An 18,053-nucleotide genomic window follows, 5' to 3' on the forward strand; every position below is an offset into this window, starting at 1 on the left:
AGAATTGAATTGAAAGATAAGGTTCCTGTTAGTTGCTCGGAATGGAGTATATTTTTAAGAAGGAGCGTCGCACATTTGGATCACGGGTGCATTTCGAGGACAAGGATGAGGTGGTATTCAGCGAAAACTCCAATCCCGAACTGGTCAAGAGCTACATACTTAAGAATCCCGTGGACCGTTCCACACAATATGCTGGACAGACATCGCTGAGCGTTGCCAACACGGAGCGGGCCACATATAAGAGCACGGGTATCACGCACAATGAGGGCGGCTGGCCGAAGGACATCAATATGCATGACCCGGAGCAGACGGTGCGCTATAAGCGCAAAATCGAAAAGGATGACAATTACATAACGCAAGTGATGAACCTCACGAAGCCGATGGAGCACTATATACACCAGAATAATGCCGTCAACATCTATGAGAATTACTTTGAGAATATGGAGCCGGCGCCGCTGCCAGAAGCTTGCAAATCGCGCACCGTTAACGTCTATCGTGATCCCAATCCGATAAAGGTGCCCGTCAAGCATCTGTCCTGGTCGCCGGACGGTGGCATTAAAATGGCGGTCAGCCATTGTGATATGAAGTTTCAGGGCGACAAGACCGGACAGCGCTGCAACTCGTACATTTGGGAGGTGGAGAACCCCAACGAACCGTTTCTAACGCTCGAGCCGAAGGTGCCGTGCGTATGCCTCGAGTACAATCAAAAGGATCCGACTAGCCTGGTTAGCGGCATGTACAACGGCCAGGTGGCCGCCTGGGATACGCGACACGGCAAGCATCCGGTAATGATTAGCGAACGCGAAGTGTGCCATCGCGATCCAGTCAATTCGGTGCTCTGGAACAACTCCAAGAGCGGCACCGAGTTCTTCTCGGGCGGCTCCGATGGACAGGTGCTCTGGTGGGATACACGTAAACTCACCGAACCTCTGGATCGACTGCTTATGGATCCTGTCAAAGGTGATGAGCAGGATTTATCGCGCTCCTACGGCATCTCAGTGCTGGAGTATGAGACCACCATACCGACTAGATTCATGGCCGGCACCGAGATGGGCATGCTCTTCTCGTGCAACCGCAAGGGCAAAACGCCCACGGAGAAGATACAAATCCGGGTAGATCTTGTTGTGTACTGCTCCTTGTCTCCTCCTTAACTTGATCGTCGGTCCAATTACAGATGATGTGCCACTTGGGACCTGTTTATGCGATCACACGTAATCCAGCTTTTGTAAAGAACTTCCTTACCGTGGGCGATTGGTGTGCGCGCATCTGGTCTGAGGACTGTCGTGAGAGCTCAATTATTTGGACCAAGAGCAGCTCCTCCATGCTGACAGACGGCGCCTGGAGTTACACCAAGTGGGAAGCATTTAAATTAACTATCGAAACTGTGTGTCCACAACATTTTTTTATATCTTCATCTTAGGGTCTCTCAGTTCTTTATTACTCGCATGGATGGTGTGCTGGACACATGGGATCTGCTGCAGCAGCAGAACGAGCCGGTTCTAACGGTAAAGGTCTGTGATGAGCCGCTCTACTGCGTGCGGACCAACGAGAACGGAAAATTCGTCAGCTGTGGCAGCAAATTGGGTGCAACATTTCTCATCGAGGTTTCCGACAATATGATCATGTCGGCCAAGAATGATAAGCCGCTGCTAACTGCGGTAAGCTTTGCGTAGTAACTAATAGATTCACTTATAAAAAGTACTAATATTTTGCTTTTTAAAGATGTTTGAGCGCGAAAATCGACGCGAGAAAATCTTGGAGGCCAAGTCAAGGGAGAGCAAACTGAAGATAAAGGCCAATCATGGCCAGGAACAAGCCGATCTAACTATGCTGAATGGCAAGATCAATATGGCGCCATTTGCCAGCGCCTGCGAGCAAGCAGCCAGTGAATACTTTGCCGCCGTGGAACAGGAGCGTCTGCGCCGACTGCCCGGAGGCGGAGGCAAGCGTAGGTGAACGGTTTTGCTTTGGCTATTATCATAATGATATTTAATATTTAATTGTTCTTACAGAGGATGTGGAGGAGGCTGATGTCTCAGAAGCGGAGAGCTCGAAAGTTTAAATCTGAAATTGTTAATAACTTTTTGTTGAGTTAATAGTTAATAAAGAATACAAATGATTCTTGCTCTGACTCTTAATGATAATTTATATTTTCGGTTAAATTTAAGCGTTGCCCAGCACTGCAAGCAGTCGATAACTTGTGGCGGTCGGTCAATAGACAACGAACAGCATACCTAGCTCGAGTAAACTACATACACTTCAGTCATCGATAAGACCAGCGAGAATTAAGATATATATTTTGTATTTAAAAAACGTATATTAAGTGTAAGATAACTTTGTGCATTACTAAGCTATTTAATTTAATTGTCAGTTTAAATATTTAGTAAGTCCAATTGCTGAATTGAGCATTCCGTTCAAAGTGCGCGCGTTATATATAACCAACTTTCTTGTTGCACGTTGCGCTGTGTGGCCTACGTGACTCAGAAACAGTTATCAATGGCGCAACAACAGCTGCTTCAGCTGAGTTCACTGACCAATTTTCGTGCAACAGCAACCCCTGAGGCAAGCAGCATTTAAATTTGAACTGTTTTCGTAGACAGTCATTAATTGCAAATATTATTTCGAGCAGTGTACAAGTGTGCACACGTGTGTCTATTAAATAATCAGCAACTAAATAATAATAAAAACAAAGTACAACAACAAAAACAAAAGTGAACGTCTAGGAAATCGCAGAGAAAACCTTGGCGCGTTTGCCATTCGACAGTTGCAACTAAAATAATTAGTTCTAAAGTGAAGGTGAGGTCCGAAGATCTGAGTCATCTAAAGTTCAGTTGTTTCTTTGTTTGAAACAACTTCAAATGTAAAGCTGATGAAGAAGAAGAAGAAAACAGTAGTGTTTAGCTGCAATGAAAACGTAATGTTTACATCTGAATTTTCATGTCTGCAGTCACGTAGACCTGAGATTTTTTTTAAGCGAGACAGCCAGCTAATTTGCGCAGCTCATCTGCTTACATACATGTATAGAAATATAATTATATTTACTGCATATGAAAATAACTGACAAGGTCAAGTTTGTTGTCATATTTGTTGTGCACAGCACGTTTGTTCATCGTATCGAATTTCTCAATTAACGCCAGTGTATTACTCTTACAGCTCCATTCAGTGGACAACATGTTGGACATTGTCCAACCCGGCGATCAGCTGAACAGCGGCAGCAGCAGCAGTGATGTGGTCGTCATTCGAGCCAAGCCAAAGAAGGTGTTCAAGCCAAAGGCGCGCATCAATCGCATGCCACAGGAGCTGCTCGATGATCCGCAACTGCAGCGGGCCATTGCTAGGCTGCCCTCGAACTACAACTTTGAGCTGCACAAGACCATATGGCGCATACGGGAAACGAAGTCGAGGCGTGTTGCCTTGCAGCTGCCAGAGGGCCTGCTGATGTACGCAATGGTAATAAGCGATATTATAGAGCGTTTCACAAGCGCGGACACTGTCATCATGGGCGATGTGACTTATGGCGCATGTTGCGTTGATGACTACACGGCGCAGGCCTTGGGCGCAGATCTGCTGGTGCACTATGGCCACAGCTGTTTAATACCCGTCGATCAGACCTGCGGCATTAAAGTTCTATACATCTTTGTGGACATTAAAATCGATCCGCTGCATTTTCTCGACTCAGTCAAGCTGAACTTTAAGCCCGAGGACGGCCAAATAGCCCTGGTCAGCACAATACAGTTTGTAACCACGCTTCAATCAGCTGCAACCGAGCTGAAAGCAGCCGGCTACGATGTGCTCGTGCCACAGGCCAAGCCGCTGAGTCCGGGTGAAATATTGGGCTGCACTTCGCCCCAGCTGCCGGAGACAACGCAAATGATAATCTACCTGGGTGACGGACGTTTCCACCTGGAATCCGCCATGATTGCCAACCCGCTGCTGAAGGTAGGCAGAACGCTGCTGTCTTTGCATTGTAAACCTTATTAACTGTATCCCTTTGCAGGCCTACAAGTACGATCCGTACGAGAAAAAGTTCACAGTGGAGCATTATGATCACAAGGCCATGCAAGGCTTGCGACATGCGGCCGTGCAGCGCGCCAAGCAAGCGCAACGCATTGGCATCATCCTAGGCACACTTGGTCGACAGGGCAGCGCTCGTGTGCACCGATTTCTGGAGAAGCGTCTGCATGCCAAGGGCATTGCGACCACCACCATACTGCTGTCTGAGATCTTTCCACAGAAGCTGGCACTGTTTGCTGACATTGATGCCTTCGTGCAAATTGCCTGTCCACGCCTGTCCATTGATTGGGGCTCGGCCTTTGAGCAGCCACTGCTGAATCCCTATGAGCTGTCTGTGGTGCTGGGCGACATTGAGTGGACGCCAGATAATGCCTCGCCACGCAACAATGCTTATCCCATGGATTTCTATGCTAGCGGCAGCCTGGGCCCCTGGACGCCTAACTTTAAGCCACCAGCGCTGGGCGAATGCGAGAACCGGCCCTCGGCAGACTGTTGTGGACGCTGCACGCGTGCTGAGTTAGAGAAGGACGAAACCGGCAAGGCGGCAGCATTAGCCGACATACTTGATTTTAAGAAGGGCTAAACGATGCTACAATTTGCAGTTTGAGGACACCTGAAGCTTTCCTCATTTCTCTCAAGCGTCTTAAGCGACTTAATGCTAAGTAACTAAGTAACTAGGTGATTTAGTTTATGTGCCCGCCCAGCCCAAATGTAATATGGTATAGCTACTAATTTAAGTTAGTACAAATTTGATTTCTAGCTTATATAGCGCTATGTATAATACATTAGCGCAACTTTTGTGTTCATGCATCTTCCCTTTGATAACGTTACAGCATTCATAAAATATTCTAGTTTTTAGTTACATATCCAGAAACAAATATAAAAAACAAATGTTAACACAATTTCAAATGCAATTTCAATTATTTCAGTGCTATAAATATGTTCATGCCATATACATTATCAGCTGACTTGGTGTAATCTTTTGCACTCTAACATTTGCTTCGCAATGATGCATTAGCGTCACGCCATGTATTTATATACCCAAATAAATCTCTCATCAGCATTATTTTTATTTCTAACTAACTAACTTATTAGGAAGCAGATTTTTTCACAAGAGGCACCACAATGGGCCTTAAGGCGAAGATGGCTTCCGGATAGAAAACGTTGTTAATTGTTATCCGGTTCAGACTGTCTTTTATAACTATTTATATATGCACGATCCACAACACGTGCGCAAAATAGCAGGAAATCCAAACTCAATTTTTTATAAAATATGTTAGTTGAAGAAAGCGTCATATTGAAGCCTGCATATTAATTAGTAGTTAATTCTAGGATACTTTGCAGGGTACATTTTAGTCGAGCATACTCCGCGAATAGATAGATAACAAAAATGCTAGTTAAATAACTGGCTTAAACATTTAATTTAAATTTAATAAATGCAATTGATCGATTTAAGTATTCTTGATTCAGTTGAACCTGATTGGAAATGTTGAAATGATTTAAATGAAATTAAACCAAATAGCTTGAGGACATTTTATTTTATACTAGCATGGCTCGTTTCAAAAGAAGTTTCATATAAAGTTTCCACACTTGCGGGTGGAATATCCATCCACCTTTGCACACGAAAATCACAGTGAAAAATTCAGCTTCCCAGCTCTTACGGTATGTGCTGTGCGTGGATTACCAAACGGGCAGTCAGGCGGTCAGTCAGTCAGTCAGTCAGTCGGTCAGTCAGTCAATCAGTTTTTCAGCTGTTCACTTAAAAGCTAGCTTATGGTGCCTTGGCTTTTATACCCTTACAGAGTTTTATAATTTTATCATGATGTCAATCTGATCAGTTTTCGTTTCTATGCGTACTCCTTTATCAGTTTTATAGCTAGGTCGGAACCGGATCGGAGCACTATATCTATCACATAACTGCCATAAGAACGATCGGTCGAACAGTGGATTCTGTTATGGAAAACTTATTTTTTGATTTCTTAGTTCGAGTTTTCTCCTCGTACATATGTTAATCTTATCTATATCGGATAACTATATCAAATAACTGCCATGAGAACAATATACTGAACATTTATTTCTTGTACGAACAACTTTTTGCTTATCTAAATATCCTACGCAAACTTGGCATTTATATGTTATGTCCTAGCCATGCTCTATATGTATGTATATGCAAAATCTTATCAATATCGGATAGCTATATCATATAGCTGTCGTAGGAATAGTGCACTGAAAATTATGAACAACTTTTTGCTTATCTAAATATCTTACCCAGACTACTTTATTATGTTTCTGCCATAGGAACGATTAATCGAAAAGTAGTTTCTTGTATGGCAAATATTTTTTTTTCGAATATTCTCACATATCAGCAGAACCGTAAGGCAAATGCAAGGCAAATACAAGGCAAATGCAAAGCAAGTGCAAGGGTTCCGAAGTTATTCTTACTTTTATTTTCTTTTTTCATTGAGCTCTTAGAACAGATAAGCTTAGAGAGGTTTCAATTAATTCATTCATATTTCATTCTATTGTCGTGCGTGTGGATTGTCGGTTCCACATTCGCAGTTTAAGCAAAATGAAATCTGTTTTGTTTCCGTATGTGCTATGCTTAAGCCTAATGCTCATTCTAGCTGAAACACAGGCTAATGAAAATGAGGTATAAGCCAGTTTATTTAATTGAAGTTTGCGTGAAGTGCGGTAAATAATCGTGTGTTTCTTAGTCTTGTGTGGCAATCAGAATCGCAGAGGAACAATGTGGAGAGCACACCTTTAAGGCTGTGAGACCTTTGTTAAAGTATATTCATCAGATGAAGGAGGAAATGGAAAACAATAACAATAAAATTGAAGGCAAAGACAGAGAAATCAAGCAACTGCAGCAAAAGCTAGCCGCGCGTAATGAAGATCTTATCGCGGAACAGAAAGCTCAGATTGATTTATACAAACAGAGTATCAAAGAGCTAACCAACAACGTTTTGTTCATAAAAGAGGAAATGGGTAGACTTATTTCCAATGCCTTGAAAATTCAGGACTATGAAGAGCAGCTGGAGAAACAAAAGAAGTCAATTGATCAACAGGCCCAGCAAATATCCGAACTCAACAACGAAATCAACAAGAAACTAAAAAGCCACGAAGAGAAGCCCGTTTACGGTAAATGCACCGATACTCCGGGTATTCATAAGATTAAACCGGATCAAGGACCTCCTTTCGATGCACTTTGTGACAGTACGACAGCAGGTCCTGGCTGGATGGTTATCCAGCAGCGAATCAATGGTAGGGAGGATTTTTACAGGAATTGGGCCACTTACCGTGAAGGCTTTGGTTCCTTTGATGGTGATTTTTTCTTAGGACTTGAAAAGATTCATCGCTTGACGCGCGCCCAGCCTCATGAGCTCTACATACATATGGAAGGATTTGATGGAGACATCAAATACAGAAGATACGATCAATTTGGCATTTCTGGCGAGGAGGACCAATACACCTTGATCAGCTTAGGTGAATCTGAGGGCAGTGCAAAATATGATTACTTCGAATGCCACAAAGATAAGAAATTCACCACATTCGATCGTGACAATGACAATTATCATCGCAACTGCGCGAGCCGAGACGAACGTGGAGGTGGCTGGTGGTACGATTATTGTGGATTCAGGTATTGATCGGCTTTGTCAGCTGTGTCAAAACAATTTATATGCAATTGTTTTTTATATTGTTTTTTTTTTTTAGCAATTTAAATGGCAAATACTATGATTACAAGGTGTCCAAAGTTGATGCCATATTTTGGGATGGGATCACCTCCTTGAAGACAGTCAAAATGCTTATACGCCCCAAAAGCAAAGGAAAATAAAATAAAAAACTTATATGTCTAGCATTTATTGTAAAAAAGCTTAAGCTGTTGTACAATTTATTTATTAATAAATGCAGATGCTGTAATCCCAACTAAAATTCACAACAGACGAGTAGCAAAAAATATTAAAATCGACGCGTATCAAAGAATTTGATATTATAACAAGTAAGAAGTTCAGTCGGGAGCTCCCGAATAGGGAATAATAATAATAAAGAATTAAAAAAAAAAGTTCCCTTGGCATGGTTCGAATTTGTAACTAACCGTATTACTTACTGACGACTCTAGTCAACAGAGAAACCAGCAAAAAAAATAAATAAAAATTGCATCCCAGGTAGGGCTCGATCTCGCGACAGACCGCAACACTTGCTATGCCTCTACTAAACTAAAATAGCATTACAGAAAAAAGTCGCAATCGGAATGCTGTTAGAATGCGATAGAATACGAAGCAGGCGCGCTGAATGTGTGTGTGTACATGTATATACAAATTCTTGAAATTCCCATTTTCAATGGGTTCAGGGTATAAAGAAAAACTTTGTTAATTGTTATCCAACACGTGCGCAAAATTTTATATAAAATATATAAAATTTTATATAAAATATGGATAAAGGCTTGCTACCTACCAGCCTGCATATTGATCAGCAATTAATTAGAGGATACTTTGCAGGATATATTTTAGTCGAGCATACTCCGCGAAAATGCGGTCAGTGAACTGAAAAGTAAACAAGCGGCTAGTTGCATACCTTGCTATCAGTGTTGCGATGGGAGTATTAATAAAATTAAAAATAATTTCTAGGATTATGTCAGAGTACAATCTAATGAATGTGCCACTTGAGGCACTAAAAAAAGTTGATTTAAGTATTTTTACTTCTGTTGATCCTGATTGGAACTGCAGCAGCTTTACAGATTACTTATTACGCATTGACAGATCTTTGAAAATGAGTTGCGGCCGATCGGATGGTAAACAAATATGTTTCATACAACAGTTTCCACGATTTTTCCACTTGCGGGTGGAATTTCCCGAAACCCCGTCTCAACGGGCTTTTTCTTCATATAAGGTAACCACAGTAAACATTTCAAACTCCTAGTTCTTACGGTTCGGGCTGTGCGTTGATCACCAATCAGTCAGTCAGAAGTCATTAGAATTGTATTAGATAATTATTTGTATTATTTATATAAATATATTTCTTTACCAATTTATCAAAAATTTGACTTCTTTAGTTATCTAATAAACATCAGTTAGGGCAATAATAAAATAAATGTTTCTATTTATTTTAATTTGAAGTAAATGTTGTCTGAAAGAAAAGGAAGGAAAACTGACATGACGTATTTGAATTCATGAGAATCGCAGAGGAAGGCGACATCTTACAGCAGCGCAGCGAACAGTATTCTTGATCTGCAGCTGAAAAAATAAACATACACACACACACACACACACACACACACACACACACACACACACACACACACATATATATATATATATATAATCAAACAAAGTTAAGCTTTAAGCGGAAACCCCTTCGCCAATGCCAATTTATATATAATACTAAGTACTCTAGACTTGTTGGCTTCATAAATATTTAAGATTTTATTTTAAACAAAAAAATGTTCGTACAAATACGATCACGCATTAGACATGCAGTTAAAAGCAGAATATTGTGCAGAGTAGTCTGCACATATGTACTTATATATTTGTTGTTTTTGGCTATAAATCAGATCTTAACTTTATACATATATTGGATGAGAGCGGAACTCAGCCACGTTAAACCGATTCGCGTACATCAAAAAGCCTTTAAGCATTTATCATTGAGTTGTCTAGATTTAAAAATACACTCGAAATGTGTTTTGGTTTGGGTTTTGTTACCCGCTCGACATTTAGACAATCTTAGGTTTATTTAGGTTTCAAGTATATACATATATAGCTATATATATAATGCATCCTGACTGACGACATTTGATTAAATTGGGCTTGGATCCAGATGCACTTGGGACACGTATTCAAGCACATATATGTTATTATTTGATTCTGATTCTATTTGTAGTACATATATTTATATTTTCTGTTTTCGATTTAGGTTTGTGTTTTATCTTAAGGTAGGTGTATTCGTTTCTAGCTTTGCTTCCTGCAACATCACATGATTTCTATTTGCGTTTCTTGTCATTGTATTTTTTTGTTCTTTTTTGTAACATTTTTAAGGTTCTCAATATCGTAAATTTACTGGTTTCGTAACGTTTTGGGCAAGGATAACTGGTAACTTGGTAACTTGGTAACTTATGTACGAATGTGTAGCACCAAAAACAGCTGACAATAAAATAATCTACACTTAATTGCTAAAAAGATCGTTTAAAAGTCGTACACAAAATTGTGTCTAATAATTCTTAAGACCAACAAATAGTTTTTTTCTGCATTCAGTTTTTCGAAAATAGTTATCCAACACAAAAAGATCTCTCCCATCTTTTTTCATTTTAAGCATATAGCTTTTTCTTCTTTTGTGGCAGTTCATTTTGCATTACTGAAATACATTTTGGGACTGTTGTTCGGTTCGTTTTGTGGGATCACAACCAATGTGATGCACACTTCCAGCTTTATATCACCAAAAATCTTTGACCAACTCCTCCATCAAATACTCAGCCGTGATAATAGGTATGCAATTATAACATATATCAATCGAGGGTTTTGGGGATAGTTTGGGATAGTTAAAAACAATACTTCATTTAGCATGCGTTGCAGAGTTCAAAGTCTAGACCAAGATCAAAACCTATACGAACCCAGCCTAGAAGTGAGCTCTTAAAATTTAAATACAAATAAGTAAGTAGTGTTGTTAAGACTTTATCACTTTGCTTTCTCTCTCTCTCTCCTCTCCACCCCTTTCTCTCTCTGCCCCTTGCTCAATTCATAAAACTTTAACTTTCTTTCATCAGCATCTCCCCGTCTCTCTCTCTCTCTCTCACTCCCTCTCGCTGGCTTTAAAAATATGAAATATATATCTTTTTAGTCTCTCTCCACGCCACTTGTCCTGCAGAGTCACACACCTTGGTCAGTTTTGGATAGCCTTATGAGCTTACAATGAGAAGTATTTCAAGAACTGTGCCGGCGGAACGGGCTGGGCCAGCGCCAACTGGCCGCCCGCCTCCTCGACACGCTGCTTGTAGTCGGGACTCTGATCGATAATGCACGGATGACCATCGGAGGGCCAGAAGAGGCAACAGCAGGAGCGGCACAGTGCCAGCACCTCGGCGAACTGGTAGTCATCGTTGACCCCGTAGGTGCGTCGCAGCTGATGATAGATCTGTTTCCAGTCTTTGGTCTCCCCCATCTGCTTGATCTTGTCCAAATCGAGTATGGTATTGATCTGGCGCTGATTGAAATGGAAGCGTGTCAGCTCACGCCAGATGCGCTGCTCCGAGACCAGCCTGGCCATGGTCTCCCAGGCCTCGGCGGCCGATTCGAGATCACGATGATCGGCAATGCACAATATTATCTCGCGGACGCACTCCTCGGGCAGCTCGTGCAGCTTGGGCCGTGCCAGCGGATCCGGCTCCCGAATCTCAATCTGGCTGGCCACGCGCTGAATGCGCTCAATCCGGGCCATATGCTCCTGCCACAGATAGGTGCTGCCCAGCGGCTTGCCCCAGCACTTCTGGTTCTCCTGGTTCACGATGTGCTCCAGCTTCAGCGCCAAGCCACGCAGCACATTCGGATGCTGCTGACTGTCGTTGACTGCAAATGAAAATGTGCGAGGATTAGTAAGTTCCGGATTGGCGGAATTGTGACCCAGCCCACTCACCGTGTGAGGCCACCTCCTCGACCATTTGGAGCAGCTGACGCTGAGCACTGCCCGGCAGGCTGGCTATGCCCTTGTTGGACACAAGCAGCAGGAACGCACAAATGTAATGGAAGCGCTTGCGATCCCGCACCGAGCGACGGAAATCGAGTCGCTTCACCGCCTCGCTCAGTCCATTGAAGCCGGCGATCTCACGGGTGCAGCGTATCGTGATGTGATAATGCGGTGGCATGCAACCGGCTTCCGGCTCCTCCCCCTCGCTGCTGCTAGCTCCCTCCGAGCAGCTACCCTCCGAGCTGTGCCTGCAATCATATCAAAGAAAAGCACGCAGTCAAAGCCACCATTCGGAAGTGTTTGCAATTCAACTGGTCCAACAGTCGACCCCTTCCTCCATCTGTACCACCGGTTGGCCAACTTGTTGGCAAATATTTGTGTTTCTCTCATTTATTTGTAACTTGGATTTGGAGTTTGTCGTGTTTCTTTTTTTTTTATATTTGTTTTAAACGTTTGTAAACTGCTTTTTAAAAGGCGGAAGTTGCCAAGCTCTTGCAGCCGCGGCTGTTGCATCGTGTCTGGGGACCCGGTTATTAAATTAAGCGATTCGCTTGCTGGAAAGCGGTTCATTTGCCAGTTTTTCGTTGCTTGAACAAAGTCAATAATCTTGGCGAGTATTAACCAAGAAAGTCGTTTCCGATAGGTCAGCAATTAATTTAACAAGAATAGAACAGAAATGTGAACGGGTAATTATTTGTTATTAGGCCCAGATCTCGACATGATTAGGACATTTTAATAGCCATGTGAATTCAGGGGACATGCATTTCGCATTTCGATAGATCGATATGCCTTGACGCTGCCAACGAGGACATGTCCTTGGGCGACTGCATTCCAATTACCAAACTGGGTCATTCTCTGTGCTAGCGTGTGTCTGTGTGTGTGTGTGTGTGTGTGTGTGTGTGCGAAAAGCAGCCTCTGTATCTCTCATCTGCAATTTGCCCAATCGCAGCCCACAATAATTGACCACTAATTGCAGTTCCATGTAGCTACATATACATTTCCCCTTGCAAATTTAAAGTCGTTGGAAAATTTCTCCAAATCTCTATATACAAAACTTATTTTCCTGACTGACTGATTGATTGACTGACCGACTGACTGACCGATTGACTGACTGATAGGTGATTAACGCACAGCCCATAGCTTAGTTACGTGAAGACGGGGTTTCGGGAAATTCCACCCGTAAGAGTGGAAAAAGCGCGAGAAACTTTCGTATGAAACTTATTTGTTTACCGTCCGATCGGCCTCAAACTCATTTTAAAAGCCTTTTCCACTGAGAAACACTTTTCGAAAAATGCATTACTCAGAGATCTTTGAGAGCATTTATTTGATAGGTGCCACAGGCAATGCCGGGGTATATACAAGGGTGATATTTCGGATTCAACTGCGGAAAATGGTCTAAAAATTGATGTTTAAAATTTAAAGAAAAGAACTTGGACCGGGAAAGGTCGTGAAATACAAAATCGGACTGTCTGAATATAGATGCCAAGTTAAAACAGCGCAAATTTTGGAAAGATAAGTTACAAATAGATAAGTTGGGGTTATTAACCTAGGTACTAAAAATGATTAAGTAAATAATGTGGCTTAGTTCTTATTGCGAGTATTTTATAAAAAATTTCACATTTTCATGGCCGCTGCACAGCTAAAAGTGCAAGCTCCCCGCCTCTCTCTCTCTCTCCCTTACTCTCTCCATCAAAATAATAACACAAGCTGAAACAAAGAAATTGTTATTGTTGTTGTTCAAGAGGCGAATAGACTACGGCCTCAGTTTATATACACACCAACTACTCAGCTGGCTTTGGCTAGCGGAGCATACACTGTGCAGAGGGGGAAGGGGACGACCACGTGATTCATATAAATCAGTCAACGACGTCAACATCGAGCGTTCGTTTACCTTTCTTTGGGCAAATTAAACAAATGCAATGCTGGGATCTGGCCCCGGGGCAGACCCCGACTGCAATTCGCTTGTCTATTTTTAAGTGTGTGACCTTTTTAGACATCAACTATTGGGAACGAAGACCGGGACAAGGCACTGCGAGCCAAGTCAAGTCGTGCCGTGTCGAGTTCTAGTCTAATTTTAGTTTGGAAGTCGCAGGCTATCACATGTCGCTGTCGCTCCGGCCATAAATAGTTGCTTTGCAAGTTGTACCTAGCATTCGGAAAGTCGGGAAACCCATTCATTAGGAGCCCAAATTTCAGTAGCAAGCTCCATTTGTCACGGTTCATGAGTTAACGATATGCAAGTTGCATTGAGATAAAAGATACAATAAAAGCGAGTGCAGTAGATAAATGATAAGTGCACACATTACACTACACAACAAAACAGGCAAAGGTGCCAGTCAAGCAGCCCCTTCTTGAATTGAAACAATGAAAATTATTCGTACGTTTTAGTATAAAATATTATCAATATAAGGAATAAACATTACAAATGAATTCCAATTGTATCTCAAGTATAAAATATAAAAAATGGCTAATGTAAGAATTTAACATTTGCATAAAATTGCTCGATGATCTGGCAAAGAATTGCCCTGCTGTACAGTGTACAAATGAAATTGAACGCATTTTCATCGCTAGCAGTCGTTTTTTTTGAAAGTGTAGATAATAAAAAAAACAAATGGAAAAAAAATGAAAGAGCGAGTCAATTCAAAAGGCCAACAAATGCTCAATGAGGAGAGTGCAGTGAAAGTGGGTCCACGTCCGCATCCACATCCACATCCACGTCCGCGTCCACGTCCAATTGCACTTTGATTAGTTTTGAGTCTTTATGCAATTTTTAATTTTTAATTAGGTTTTTCATGCATTACGAAGTGCCCGCAATCGCCACTTCGGCACTCGACTTTATAATTGACCAAAAAAATATTGGGCAAAGAAAAGCTAAAGTATTAAAACACAGTTATGAAACTTTCCGCCAGAAAACGAATTGCATTTTTTTTTTGGCATTTCCCATTGCATGAGCTAACAATCTAATTGTGCAACATTCAACTTATGTATTCAGTTTATTAGTTTAATATTGTTTAAAAAAAAAAAAACTAAAAAGTCTGAACTAACTATGCGACTTGATCTTATGATGATAAAACATTTTCCTAGTCGTGATTTTGGGCCCCATTTAAAATCGATTTTAGGTGGAAGTTGGCCTCGTTAAAGTGACGCGAAACCTTGAGCCCAAATACACACACACACACACACACTCACACACACACACACACGCACAAACTAGCATTTTCGGCTAAACTTGACCGAGTTACACGCCTTCCCATGAGGGTGGGATTAAAGTTTCCAAGGTTGCGCACCGCCCAGTTGAGTATGTACGCATGCAAAAGGCGATTATATATATACCGAGTTCGTCCTGCGACTCGAACAATTTTAAAGGATTGTCAAAAAATATGCGTTAAGTAATTTATGTATGCATGCGTATAGGAAAAACGTGTTCATTTCTCAAAACTCACGGCAGCTAATTTTAAAATTTTTGTTCAAAAGAACGCATTGCTTCCGCATATTTTTCCTACCATATAAGAGAACGGCGACTGCCTGACAAATGCCAAAAATAGTTTTTTCTAGAAGATGTGCTTTATATGACATGTCAAAATAATCACTTTAAAATGACTTCTTCCCCCGTTTTATGGTGTGCTGCTTTATATAAACCGTTGCGAGGCTTTCGGCTTTCAAGTGGGTCGAATGCGCGTTCGACTTGCACGTTTCGCTCCGTCACGTTTGTAGTCCCCACCTCCCTGTCCGACTACATGCTCCTGAGATTTCAGTCAACTGATTTTAGGTTAATGCCCATAAAATATCTGGCAACGCTCTTAACCAAAAGTATAATAGCTGCTATTAGAGTATTGCCTTATCATCAATGTTTTCATTGCATCTAATTTCAGATCAGAGTGTTGCCAGATTTATGTACAAAGTGTTGCCAGTATTTATTGCCATTTCATTGCACTCAAGCGAAATACAATAAAAAAGAAGAGATTGCAATCAATCAAACGGGAACGTCTAGCTCTCCCCGCCCTTAACAGCACTTGAACGTTTGTGGCTGTCACTTTCACGCTCATTTGCAGTGAGTCACCCTAATGATTACAGTCCATATCGAATATGTGTGCGTGTGTGCATCTAAGGTGTCTTCCATTCTTCCATTTCATACTCGCATATAAACCTTAAATATGTACATATAGTTACAAAAGTCTGCTAACTAACCATTTTAAATGTACATATAAACAGAAATCTCAATGGTTTTTCAGTCCTATTCATTCATCAACATCAACATTTTTATACGATTTCAACATTCGTCAGTTCATTATTTCTGTTCGTTTTGTTTGCTTTGGCTTTGATGGTGATGTTTTGTGGTTAATCTCTAAAGAGAAGGCAAACGTTATTATGTTTTGAACAAGGCACATACAACAGTCGTAGATATATGTATGTACATACATTGTATTAGATTTTGTAGCTTTTGGCAATATGTGTTATAATTATACAAAGTATTTCAACTAAGACCGATTAGAATTTTTGTAGGTCGTAATAAGACCTTGGTTTTAATTTTCCAAATCAAAAACTGTTCCGCTGGCATTGACCTTTAATCAGTGCGGGCGCGTTATCTTATCCATAATTTGTTTGTCTTGTGCATTGCGTTGTCAAAATGTGGCAGGTCAAAATATATACATATATATACATAGGTACATATGTATATATGGATATGCATGTGAATGTGACCCAAATAGTATGAACAATACCAAACTCAAAAGTTGAAATTTTCCATTGTCTCGTCCGTCGATTGCATTGTGAACGAATACGCAATTCAAATCGATTGTCAAAATTGTGAGTTTGTCAAAAATCGTTCGATTGCCAATCGGAACTGCGTATTGTTTCCCCCGCATTTCCCAATAAGAAACTCACCGCTTTCGTTTGCCGCCACACTCGAGCACCTTCTTGCGCTCCCAGCCTTCGTCTGTCTTGACCCAAGCCTCGCCAGGGGAACGAAAATCTTTCGAAATGAACGCCATGTGTGTGTGTTTTGTTTTTACTTATTACGGTATATTACGTATTATGAGTATATTTTAATTACTCTCAAGTTTTTATTTTTGTGTCGCTTATTATTTACTTTTTGTTATTTTGTAATGTTTATGTGGACGGCGGTTTGAATAACGCGTTTTATATGAGCGTCTTAGTTGGGTTGGCTTAGTGTCTGTAATTAGCTGCAAAAATAAAAGATTATTTGAGAAATTTCCAAATTTTAGGCAATTCAAACGCTGCTACGAAAATTTGTTGCGCATTTTCCAAGTTTATGTAAAGGCTATCAAGTCGACTTATCTACACTCTTCAACTATCCAAAGCACCAATCAGCTGACTTCCATATATGGAATTGTTAATTGATTAAATGACAGGCTCATTTTCTTGCACATTGCGCAGTTAAATAATTTTTTTATTACATTTCTCCTTCTCCTTTCTGTGGCCAATTTTACGCCACAAGAGAGCATCAGAACGTTGACTAGTTGATTGCACTGCAGAATCAAAACAAAAGGAAAACGGAACCATATAAAGGCAAAACGTCAGAGCCAGAGAATACACAACAGCAGCAGAAGAGAGCGAGAACGAGAGCGAATGAGCACTCAACCAGCTGTTAGTTGTGTGACTTGTCGAATAAGGGAAACGGGCAGAGGGGAGAGTGTGACTGTTTGGCGCTCAATTGGAGCACGAATCGTGTTTTGTTTTGCTGTCTTTGCTCGTGTGTCGTTTGTTTGTCATTGTGTGTGTGTGTGTGTGTGTGTGTGACGAACGTGGAGCTGTAGGTACACAGCTGATTTCTGCAATTACGCGTTTGTTTTGCTTTTGTTGTTGCTGTTGCTGTTGTTATTTTTTTGTTATACATTTTTTCAGCTTGGTCTTAAAACACGCAACCAAATTTTTGTATCAACATTTGAGTTAGGATTTGCTTTCATTTCCTCAATTAAGTAATCATAGTTCACACACTACATATACAATACATATGGTATCCATATATAAACATACATACATATTAATGTACAGATGTATCAATGCAATTGCTCAAATCAAAATGTAGTTTTTTCTTATTGTTCTGTACATATCATTTTCTACGCACTTTGTAAATTGGCTGGTCTCCGGTTTGCGCTTAATTTCCACGCTGCTTTTGCTAAGCAGTGGCAGTAACTTAGTAGTAATCCCAGGTTGCCTGGCGATTTGTAAAATTATAGCACTCGACGGAACACAAAGTACAATGCTAGCGAACAGCTCCACAAACTCCACGAACTGCTTTACTCAGCTTTTCACGTTGCACTCGAGCCCCCCAATACTATGTTGCCTATGACATTGTGCAAATGTTGCCCAACATTGGCTTAGCAACATCGATATAAGTTATC

The 18,053-nt window shown here is 41.1% G+C and overlaps 4 protein-coding genes across 8 annotated transcripts; 3 read left to right on the forward strand and 1 right to left on the reverse strand.

Moving 5' to 3' along the window:
* The first annotated feature begins 41 nt into the window (after positions 1-41).
* Positions 42-2,075, forward strand: Dnai2 (dynein, axonemal, intermediate chain 2). 2 transcript variants are annotated; one of them, XM_002048573.3, is made up of 5 exons: positions 42-1,112; positions 1,175-1,353; positions 1,421-1,658; positions 1,723-1,948; positions 2,013-2,075. In XM_002048573.3, the coding sequence occupies exons 1-5, from the start codon at positions 42-44 to the stop codon at positions 2,060-2,062; spliced, it is 1,764 nt and encodes a 587-aa protein (XP_002048609.1). In that variant the 3' UTR covers positions 2,063-2,075. The 2 variants fall into 2 exon arrangements, with proteins under 2 accessions (XP_002048609.1, XP_015031560.1); XM_015176074.3 differs by having other exon boundaries at positions 1,723-1,952; positions 2,013-2,073.
* Positions 2,076-2,215: 140 nt separating this feature from the next.
* Dph1 (diphthamide biosynthesis 1) lies at positions 2,216-4,916 on the forward strand. 2 transcript variants are annotated; one of them, XM_015176077.3, is made up of 3 exons: positions 2,216-2,325; positions 3,154-3,939; positions 3,998-4,916. In XM_015176077.3, the coding sequence occupies exons 2-3, from the start codon at positions 3,172-3,174 to the stop codon at positions 4,595-4,597; spliced, it is 1,368 nt and encodes a 455-aa protein (XP_015031563.1). In that variant the 5' UTR covers positions 2,216-2,325; positions 3,154-3,171; the 3' UTR covers positions 4,598-4,916. The 2 variants fall into 2 exon arrangements, with proteins under 2 accessions (XP_015031563.1, XP_002048610.1); XM_002048574.4 differs by lacking the exon at positions 2,216-2,325 and adding an exon at positions 2,538-2,796.
* Positions 4,917-6,528: 1,612 nt separating this feature from the next.
* LOC116650421 (microfibril-associated glycoprotein 4-like) lies at positions 6,529-7,982 on the forward strand. Its single transcript, XM_032434058.2, has 3 exons — positions 6,529-6,664; positions 6,729-7,654; positions 7,729-7,982. Exons 1-3 carry the CDS (start codon positions 6,584-6,586, stop codon positions 7,847-7,849), a joined length of 1,128 nt encoding a protein of 375 aa, XP_032289949.1. The 5' UTR covers positions 6,529-6,583; the 3' UTR covers positions 7,850-7,982.
* A 2,681-nt stretch (positions 7,983-10,663) lies between these two features.
* Positions 10,664-17,977, reverse strand: LOC6623545 (F-box only protein 32). Of its 3 annotated transcripts, none has more exons than XM_015174915.3 (4): positions 17,777-17,977; positions 16,573-16,871; positions 11,638-11,936; positions 10,664-11,570 (listed from the first exon to the last, which is right to left on the reverse strand). In XM_015174915.3, exons 2-4 carry the CDS (start codon positions 16,677-16,679, stop codon positions 10,912-10,914), a joined length of 1,065 nt encoding a protein of 354 aa, XP_015030401.1. In that variant the 5' UTR covers positions 16,680-16,871; positions 17,777-17,977; the 3' UTR covers positions 10,664-10,911. The 3 variants fall into 3 exon arrangements, with proteins under 3 accessions (XP_015030401.1, XP_015030402.1, XP_002048612.1); XM_015174916.3 differs by having other exon boundaries at positions 17,690-17,977; XM_002048576.4 differs by lacking the exon at positions 17,777-17,977 and adding an exon at positions 17,106-17,169.
* Positions 17,978-18,053: the final 76 nt, after the last annotated feature.

This window comes from Drosophila virilis, chromosome 3 (genome assembly GCF_030788295.1).
Source record: "Drosophila virilis strain 15010-1051.87 chromosome 3, Dvir_AGI_RSII-ME, whole genome shotgun sequence".
Taxonomy (NCBI): Eukaryota; Metazoa; Arthropoda; class Insecta; order Diptera; family Drosophilidae; genus Drosophila; species Drosophila virilis.